At 50.9% G+C, this 10,194-nt stretch overlaps 1 protein-coding gene across 1 annotated transcript in view; it reads left to right on the top strand.

Moving 5' to 3' along the window:
* Nucleotides 1–1,705: 1,705 nt before the first annotated feature.
* The window catches only part of GSN (gelsolin), a 37,134-nt gene continuing 28,645 nt past the window's right edge, over nt 1,706–10,194 (top strand). Inside the window, exons 1-3 of the mRNA XM_042780389.1 lie at nt 1,706–1,834; nt 3,373–3,577; nt 4,372–4,526. Coding sequence (XP_042636323.1) covers nt 1,706–1,834; nt 3,373–3,577; nt 4,372–4,526 — 489 coding nt within the window. The remainder of the gene's footprint in view (nt 1,835–3,372; nt 3,578–4,371; nt 4,527–10,194) is intronic.

Raw genomic sequence — 10,194 nt, 5'->3', positions numbered from 1 at the left:
CCACATTCTCCAGTAAGTGGGAGGAAGTAGTGGGTAGTAGAGAAGAAATTGCAGCCTGATTAGATAGAAGCTGGGCTCCAAGAGGAGCCAGCATAGGGGACTGAAGAGTTTGAGGAGGAGAAGGATAACTCCCATCAGCCTCGGGGAGGGCCAGGGCATTTGCAACCACGACTCATTTAATCCTCATCAACTATATATGTACTTGCTTAGCAGATGAGGACGCTAAAGGGTTAAAAGAAGTCAATTGCACATATAGTCACAGAGATAAGAAGATGTGGAGGTGGCAGTCAAACTCAAGTCTCCAACTCCTGGATTCCCTTTCCTGTCACTGCACCAGGCTACTGAGGGAGGGAGAGGATCTAGGATGCAACAAGTTCCTAAAAATAGAGAAATTGGGGCTGGCAGAGTGGTGGGAGGGAGGAAGGAGGAGTTGGTGGAGGAGGGAGTTGGAAAGCTGGCCTAGGTGTGTCTGAATAGGACTTCTAACCCAAATGGTATGTGACTCTACCGGGAGGTTGAAGGGCTGCGCAAGGAGTGTGGAGTGGGGAACAGAGTTAAATCCTCCTCTTGCCCCGGGGAGTTAATAGATAGTGCCTATTGATGCTCTGGTAGCGTAGTGCCTAAGGCACTTGACTGCTAACCAGAAGGCTGGCAGTTCAAACCCAGCAGCCAGTCCTTGGAAGGAAGGTTGGGCAATCTACTTCCATAGTGATACTGTCTTGGCAACCCAAGGAGGGGTCACTGTGAGTCACACAGGAGCGGGTAGTATTTCATTTGGCTACGTTGGGTCACTGTGAGTTGGAACTGACTTGATGGCATCTAACAAAAACAAAACAAAAACACCTATAAGAAGCAACACAAACATGTTATTTAGAGACAAGAAGGTAAATCATTAGCTAAAGGAGATAGTTAGAAGGAGTTGACTCTCGGGAGAATAAGTGAGGTTGAGATGGAACAACTTGGTACAAATATGTGACTTTTGATTAAAAAAAAAGTTTTTGAAAAATGAAGCACTTCTTAAAAAGAAAGGCCGTGTTTAGTAAAGTGGAAAGAATCAGCCATCCCACAGGTTGGGGGTTCTGCCCTGCCTTTCTCTGCTTCACCAGTCAGGTGGGGCCAGGTGGAGCTACCTTAGGTGGACTTCTGCCCAGACACAGACTGCCTGGGTTCAAATATTGACCGTATCATTCACTAGTTGTGTGCAGGCTCCTTAACAGTTCTGAGGCTGCAAAATGGGGCTGTCCATAGGACCTACTCGGTAAAGGTTTTAGGATGCCTCCCCTAGTGGAAAGCCATCCATGAAAGTTATATCGTGTGTTTTCTTGCTGGAGAGATTAGGCATGGAGAGGGGAGGGGACTTTGCATGAGTCACTGCAGGAGGCGGCTGATCTGGGCGCCCTGACTTTCGTGCACGCGCCCAGCGCATAGAGTTAGCACCTGTTGTATGCTAGGCCCTGTGCTGGGTCTCCGCCCAGAGCTGGGGTGCAGGGGCGGCCGCGCCCAGTTGGGTCGGTCCCGGTGGGAACAGATGTCTCCAAGATCCGAGCTAGATCTCCGCCCCTCGCCGGCCCGCGGGGCCCACTCCTGCTCCGCGCCCTCGCTGCAGGGCGGTCCCCCGGTTTAGGCGGGATGGGCGGGAGGCTACATAAGGCTGGCGACCAGGAGGCCGCCGCTGCCGACTGGGTCCTTTGCCACAGGCGCCGCCATGGCTCGGCCCTGCTCCGCGTCCGCGCTGCTCTGCGCGCTGGTCCAGGTGCTGTGCACACTGTCGCCGCCTGCTTGCGGGGCAACCGCGGCGCGGGGAGCGGTCCAGGCGCGTGCGCCCCAGGCGCGGGTGAGTGCCCGGGGGGCCCGGGGGCTCCCGGAGTAACTCTCTATTCTAAGTTGCAGATACAGCGCTAGGAAAAGGGGAGTAATTCAGGTCTAGAATGGAAAAACTGTTTTGTTGCTTTGTAAGTATTTTCTGCTGTTTTCCGGGCTCCTCCGGATGCGGGTGGGAGCCTCGGGGCCCTGGCTGTTTCCCTCCGCAGAGGCTAACCTCACCTGGGTCGGTTTGCTTTTCCCTCGCCGCCATCTGATTTCTCCTTCCCTGCCGCCCTATTTCTTTTCTTGTCAAATTTCGCCTTTCTGCCAGATTTCTTCTCTTCTCCAGTATTTCTCCTGTCTCCTCATTACTCTCCTTCCCGCTGCTGGCTTCTCTTTCTGTTGCAGATCCCACCTCATCTGATTTTTTTCTCCCTCTCCAGTATTTCCTCCCTCTTCCTCTTGTGGTACCACCTCGGCCTGGTCACCATCATTAGCATTCTTCATTCTCTCATCTGGTTTCTCCTCCTCTCTCCAATTTCCCTTTGGATTTCACGTTCCTGGCCTTCTCCGGTCTTGCTTCCTTGACTTCTCCCATCTGTTTTACTCCTGCCAGAGCTCCCCTCCGGCCCCAGGTGACCTGCGCCTGCTCATTTCCGCCCTCGGCTCCAGGCTAACCTTCCTGCGTAGGCTGCGTCTCTAGTCCCAGTGCATGTCTGACAACCTTTCCCTCAATCCTTGACCACTTCTTCTCCAACAGGCTCCTGCAGACCCCGCTGTGACCTCTCCACCTTTGCCAAGAAATGGGATCGGGGGTAGGGTGTTGGGGGCAGGAGGGAGGCGGCAGACAGCGCAGGAGGCCACTTGGGCTCACCCACCTAAGCCCTTCTTGAGAGTGGGTTGGTAGGATGAAAGAAGCGTGGGAAGTCTTCCCATTCCCAAAGAGCAAAGCAAACAGGCTGTGTGACCTTGAACCAGTCCCTTCCCCTCTCTGGGCCTCAGTTTCCCCATCTGCAGTAGTGGGGTTGGATTATGAGCTCTCTGAGGGCATTTCCAGTTCTAAGATCCACTGAAGATGCTGGAACAGGCTGGCACAGCTCGTGAGGGCCTCCCAATTTACCATTACCATCCAAGGGCTCTCCTCCTGGTCCCCCAGTGGGTGATCTTAGAGCCTGGGACAATTCCTGCTACACTCTTTCCTACCTGAAGTTTCCTGGCAGGGTTACTTCATCTCTCTGTGCCTCAGTTGTCATATCCAGTTGGCTCTAAGAAGTAAAGGGAGAAAGAGGCGCTCTGTCTCCACATCACTGGGAAAAAAACAAACAAACTGATGGGAAGTTGAAGTAGGAGAGCCAGATGCTGGCCAAGCTACAGGGTTTGGACCATCAACTCTGACCTGTTTGCTAACTCATTGAGATGGGGGAACTTAGAAAGAGGTGGCTCACCTCGGGGGTAAGGAGAGCCAGAGGCTCAAGTGAGCTGCTCTTGGTGCTGGAAACCACCCTCCCTCGTGCCCCGGGATCTGTCAACCAATCTCTCTGCTCAGGGCTTGCCCTGTTTTGTCCCCAGCCCAGCAGTATGGTGGTGGAACACCCTGAGTTCCTCAAGGCAGGCAAACAGCCAGGCCTGCAGATCTGGCGTGTGGAGAAGTTCGACCTGGTACCCGTGCCCCCCAACCTTTACGGAGACTTCTTCACTGGCGATGCCTATGTCATCCTGAAGACCGTGCAGCTGAGAAATGGGAATCTGCAGTATGACCTCCACTACTGGCTGGGTGAGGCTGGCCCCTGCTCTGGTCCCCACCCAATCCTGCCCCATCCCTCAGTCCTGACCCTGTAAAGCTTAGACCTTGGAGGCGTGATCCCCAGGAGGGACCCAAGGTGGCTAGCTGATTACTGGGCACCAAGTACATGCAAGGCCCTTGGTTAGTGGTTATGCTTCCAGGCTCTAGAGCCAGCCTGGAGTTCAAACCCCAGCTCTGCCCCTTACCATTGTCAACCCTGTGGCAAGTCCCTCACTGTCTCTGTAAAGTGGAGATGATGATGGTGCCGTACCTACCACACAGGAGCATTATGAGGTTTAATGAGTTGTTATAGCACTCAGCACTGTGGGTGACACAGGGACATTGGAGCACCTCCATAGCTTCCCTAGATCAGCTCCAGCCACTCCTGATTTTACCATTCAGAGGTGAGAGCCTAGAGTTCCTGTCACAGCTCTGCTGTGTGAGCCTGCAAATCCTGCCCCCTCACTCAGCCTTAGTTTCCTAATCTGTGATGACCTGATACTCCCAGTCCTGACTTGATGCCTTTGAGGGTAAGAGTCTGGTAAGAGAGGTGAGTGTAGGAGAATGCATGTCAGAAATGGGAGGACCCTTAAAGACTGTGCGGTCCAGCTCCCCCACCTCCTCCATGATCGAGAGGGATTAACTGAGGCTCACAGAAGCCAGGGTGCCCAGCTTCCACAGCCAGGCCAGGGCAGCACGGGGCTCTGCGTGACTTTCGGGAAGTCAGGCTCCCATCGTTCCATACTTTTGAGAAGCCAGGCTCACGCTGCTCTGATGTCTCCTAGGCAATGAGTGCAGCCAGGATGAGAGTGGGGCGGCTGCCATCTTCACAGTGCAGCTGGATGACTACCTGAATGGCCGGGCTGTGCAACACCGAGAGGTCCAAGGCTTTGAGTCAGGCACCTTCCTTGGCTACTTCAAGTCTGGCCTTAAGTATAAGGTGAGTCAAGTCCCACTTGCTCGGGCCTCAGGGTCAGATGTCCCAGTGGCAGGACTCACTAGTGTCCACTTGTCTTTGCATCTTGTATGGTTGGTGTCAGAGCTCAGGCTTTAGAGTTGGCCATTCCTGGGTTTGTATCCTTGCCCATTCCTAGCTGTGTGATCTTGGGCAAATCATACTCCCTCTCTGAGCCTCTGATTTCTTATCTTAAAAAGGGGAGGAGGAAATTCCCCATAAGTCCATAGAGTTGTATTCCTAGCCCCAGCGGCCAGGGTGGGCCATGAGTGGAAACCTAGCTCTTTTCACAGGCCTGAGGGTTTGGGTCCAGTTCTGTTCCCTTGCCCCTTAGTTCGTAGGGCCCTGCCAATAGAGGGGCCTGGGTTGGGTCCTTAAAAGGGACCCAAGAGGGCCATACCCCTCTTCTGTTCATTCAAATTCCCTTGAACTTGAACTCTCGAGAGTCTGGGAGGACACAGAGCTTTAAATCTCCAGCCAGGTAGAGCTGAGCAAAGCCAAGTGGACTGGGAGCCCTGAGAGGCTCTGCTCCAATATTCTGTATGACCTCCGGTAAGCTGCTTGGGTTCCCTGAACCTCCCTTTTCTTATAAGTTACAAGAGGATCAGATGTACCTGCCACGGAGGCTGGGGAGAGGATTTGGTGAAGGAGTAGTGAGAAATACCTTGTATGGGGCTTGCTCCTTGGAAAGACTTAGTCAGGATAGAGAGGGGATCACAAGCTTCCATAGCCAGAAGGGCTTTCATGTCAGTCCAAATCCTTCATTGTTACAGGGTGGAAACAGGTAAAGCAACTGGCCCAGGCTCGCAGTGTGTTGCTGCCAAAGCTAGGAGCAGAACCCAGATTTCTTTACTCCTAGTGTTCTTTTCTACTACACTCATCTGTGTTTCATCAGTATAGGGTTCTAGAATAGGGTTCAAGCCATGACTGTATCACTGATGTGCTGTGTGACCTTAGAGAAATCACTGTCCCTCTCTGGGCCTCAAGATCCTCTGTGTCAATGGGCATAGTGACCCTGTCTGCCTGGGTGAGGCACAGGGGATGGGATGATGGGAAAGTGCCAGTGAGGCTGAGATAGGGAAGAGCAGGGTGTGTCCTGGGAACCCAGCTTCAGCCTGGGCCGGGCAGGGCTGGGCCATTACCTGGGAGTTTACCCAGCCCCTTTTGTCCGTTTAATGTGCTCAGAGCTTCTCCTGAGGAGCAGCCCTCTGGGGCTTTGGTCCCTTGAAGAAGGGGTTGGTGAGATGGTTGGGAGCCAGACTCCTGCCTGTAGAACTGAAGAAGGACCAAGTCTTTTTGCAAGTTTTGGAGCAGGGAGTGGAAAGAGCGCTTGACCAGGCATCAGGTAGATTGAGGTTCAGTCCCAATGCTGCTACCTCTGACTACGGCAAGTCCTGTACCTCTGAGCGTATGCACTCATACTCCCCATTTGTCATTCATTCAATAAATACTGGTCAAAGCCCTGTCACCACAATGCCTGCTTATTGTTGCTGCTGTGTGTGGCAGGCACTATACCAGGGACATGCATTTTCCCATCTAAGCCTCACAACAGTCCTGGAGGTAGGTAATTACAGCTCCATTTTATAGACCAGGAAACTCAAGGCTTGGAGAGGTCTTATAACCAGTAGGCGGTGAAAGCAGTATTCTGGCCCAGGCCTGTGGTCACCTCACTCTGTGCCAGGCTCTGTGCTGGGTGCTGGGATGCCCCACTGAAACAGGTGGATCCCCTTGAAGGCTTCCCAAGGAGTGGGGACACTAATGGGGTCACAAAGAATCACACCTCAGTGGGTGACAGGTAGAAGCCCAGGGGTAGGACACAAAGGAGAAAATGGTCAGCTCAGCAAGGGGTTCAGGGATAGACAGAGGAGAAGGAGTTTGTCCATCTGTCTTGCTTCAGTTACCTGTTTCTTAGGGGATAATCTGATGGTCTAAGCCACCACCACTGCCATTGAATTGATTCCAACTTACAGCGACTCTATGGGGCAGAGTAGAACTGCCCCATAGGGCTTCCAAGGCTGTAAATCTTTAGAGAAGCAGACTGCCTCATCTTTCTCCTGTGCAGTGGTTAGGGGGTTTGAACTGCTGACCTTTGGATTAGCAGCCAAATGCTTTAACCATTGCACTACCAGAGCTCCTTCGGTGATCTAACAGTGGTCACAAATAAGAAAGTTCTCGTATATGTAAGGACAGTTTATCAGGTGAAAGAATGTTGCAGATTTTTAGAAATAAATAAAGATAAGTGGAACTGCTACCATACACTGAGCCTTTGCTAACAGTCTTCTTTCATTCTCACCACAGTCTTTAGTGGTTGGTCACATTTCCGTTTCAGACAGTGAGGGAGCTGAGGCTTAGAGGTGTGAACTCACAGATAGTAAATGACGCTTATCATTTCACATGTATGTATTACTTCCTATGTGTCAGGGACTTTTCTGAGTGCTTTACTCATTTAACTCATTTCACCCTATTAGGTACCTACTAGTATTAGACTTCACGGCACATAACAACACCAACAAACAAATATTAGCCCTGGTAGCGTAGTGCTTAAGGCACTTGACTACTAACCAGAAGGCTGGCGGTTCAAACCGACCAGCCAGTCCTTGGAAGGAAGGTTGGACAATCTACTTCTGTAGTGATATCACCTCAGAAACCCAAGGAGGGGTCGCTAGGAGTCGGGTCTGACTGACGGCACATAACAACAGTATTAGCCCTAAGGAGCTCTGGTGGCATAGTGCCTAAGGCACTTGACTGCTAACCAGAAGGCTGGTGCTTCAAACCCACCAGCCACTCCTCAGAAGGAAGATTGAGCAATCTACTTCTGTAGTGATACTGCCTCAGAGACCCAAAGAGGGGTTGCTGTGAGTCAGAGATGACTCAAAGACACATAACAACAACAGTATTAGCCCTATTTTATAAAGGAGAAAACTGACGCACAGAGAAGTTAAGCAACTTATTCAAGGTTGCACAGTTAGTCATGATTTAAACCCACCGGTGACTCTGAAGCCTGTGTGTAGAGGGTCTAGCACAGAGCTGGGTTCAGAGTGGACATTTCAAGATTCCCCAGTCTTTGATCTTAGCTTTGGGGTGCCTGGGAATCTGCATGTTTAGAAATCCTCCAGCCACCCCACCCCAGGTTCATTGACGTGAACCTCAACCAGGGTGTTCCTGGCCCACACTTTGAGGAACACCCCAGGGCATGGGTCCCCCACCTGGCCCCAGACTTGAGACTTCAGTCTTGAGAGGCTCAGACTCCTGGTAGAAATTCAAGGTCCAAGGCAGGTCCTGTTTTCCACCTTCTGTGAGTCCTCCAGCTGCCCCCGCACTTGGCAGGCCCAGCCCAAGGTTCTCGGCCTGGCGCCCTCATCAATTATAGATCCCTAAGGATCAGGACTTGTTATGCAAGACTTGTTTCTGTGAAAGCCTCCTCCTCAGAGCTGGTTTTGTCCTCTCGAGTGTGTGTGTATGTGTGTGGCGGGGCAAAGGGTTGGGATGGGGTGGGGACAAGAAGGGGCTGGGCAGGGAGGGGCTGCAGAACCTCCAGAAAGGGCTGTCATGGGGCCTGGTCTGGCTGTGGACCCCCAAATGCTCAAGAAAAATTCACTGCCCAGCAGTTCAGATCCCCTTGAAACAGGTGTTCCTCCTCCTCGATTCAGGCCGAACTCTAGAGGAACCCTGGGGCTGGAATATTTGACACTTGACACCCTTTGTTCAAAATGAAATCTGGACTGGGCAGAGTCCTAGGAGCCCCAGAACCTAGGAACACAATCGGAAACTTACCAAATCCCTAGAACCTTCCTTCCCTTCCTCCTCCCATTTCTTAGGTAAGAGACCCCAAGTTTACAGGAAAGAGGGGCCAGCCCCAATCCATTTTTGATTTAGAATCAGTTGAACTTTATTTTTCATGTATATAGTAATATAAGCTTGTTGTAAAAACGTCAAACATGACTGAAATATATAGGTTTTAGAAAGTAAAATCCTCCATGATTGTACCCCTGGAGATAATCACTGTCTATAATTCAGTGTGCAGTTTTTCTCTCTCTCTCATCATCACTTTAATTTGGGAAGTAGAATTTTGTTCAAATAATTTGATACCAATCACTACCCACCTAGTGACCAGACCATTAAAGCAGCAATTAATCAATCCTAAAGATGCTAGTAAAAATAGTAGTAAATGTTTTTATTAGAAAAATCCCTGCTCCCTGCCTTTGAAGATCCGCTGAGATCTTGCCTTTATTGTCTGTTTACTGATCTTTCTGAGTCTAATATCCTAAATCAATCATATCAGAGTGATTAATTAATCAGGAAACTCATGGCATTAATCATTAGAATGTAAGTATTCTTTTTAAAAATAAATTCATATAAAGAAAAATTATATACTTGAGATTTACTACATTAAACAACCTTTTTCTTTATAAAAAAAATTCTCCTTTTTGAAATGAAACTAAAAGGCAGCTTGAACAAGTAAAATATTTAAAGCATAAAAAATAAGTTAATGGTCTTTTTTCCTCCATCTCCTCATTCCCTCGTCTCTGAGGAACCAGGGGGAACAGTCAGTGCTTCCTTCTGGCACCTTGTGTAAAAGCCTTTCAAATCCACGGCCTTTTTACTTCTAGCGAAATGAGGTCCCTGGGTCAGCTGCCCACAGCACTCAGGAGTTCCTGGGCAGACAGCCTTGGGTGAGGCTGGGGGACATGGAAAGGGCAGACATGGGGGTGAAACCTAGGTCTGCTGCCAACTAGCTGTCACCCTGCGCACTGTGCTTAACTGCTTTGAACCTCAGTTTCCTCACCTATGAAGTGGAATAATAAGAGCCCTCCCTCGTGGACTGGGTGTGAGGACTGCATGTATGTGAAGCACATGCCCAGCCCTGGCAGGACGAGCTCGGTACGTGGCAGCCGCTGCTGTCACTGCTAGATGAGTGCAGGGTGTAGCATTTTCTTCCCCAGAGCCCTTCCTCACCTGCTCCCTAGCGGAGTGGCTTGGTTACATGGCTCCCAGGACCCAGTGTCCTGACTGTCTCCTCCTTTCTCTCTACCCCTCCCTTAACCCTCACTTCCTTCACCCTCTTCTCTGTTCTGAGATCCCAGGCAGCAGTGTCCTCCATCCTCCGGGCTCACCTCTCTGACTGGGTGCCTCACCCAGGATCCCAGCCCCTTGCCTCCCCTGCACATGGGAAATGTTACTTTCTGCTAGTCAGGACTGGAAGCCCTGCTGCACAGTGAGGACAGTTATGCAGAGGGACCAACCCACAGCTCCCTTTGGTAGGCCTTGAAGCAAAACAGAACGAAAGTAATAAGCTCTGAATGCTTTGGTCGCCTTCCTGAACTGGTGGGACTTTTGAATGGCCTCATGTTGACACCAGTAAGGAACACCAGGGGGTGCTCCAACTACTACCTACTGCCATCAAGTTGATTCTGGTTGATAATGACCCTGTGGGAGAGAGTAGAACTGCCTCATGGTGTTTCCAACCTCCAACCTTTTGGTTAGAAGCCCAGTGCTTTAACCACCGCACCACCAGAGCTTCTTTGGCCATTTACAGATGTGTATTATGTGTGTGATGTTATGTGCCGTCGAGTCAAACCCGACTCATAGCGACCCCTCCTTGGGTTTCCAAGGCAGTATCACTACGGAAGTAGGATTGCCCAACCTTCCTTCC

The sequence above is a fragment of the Orycteropus afer genome, unplaced genomic scaffold, assembly GCF_000298275.1.
Source record: "Orycteropus afer afer isolate SDZICR_OR568_19922 unplaced genomic scaffold, OryAfe1.0 scaffold00037, whole genome shotgun sequence".
Taxonomy (NCBI): domain Eukaryota; kingdom Metazoa; phylum Chordata; class Mammalia; order Tubulidentata; family Orycteropodidae; genus Orycteropus; species Orycteropus afer.
This window is presented reverse-complemented; position numbering and strand designations above follow the sequence as displayed.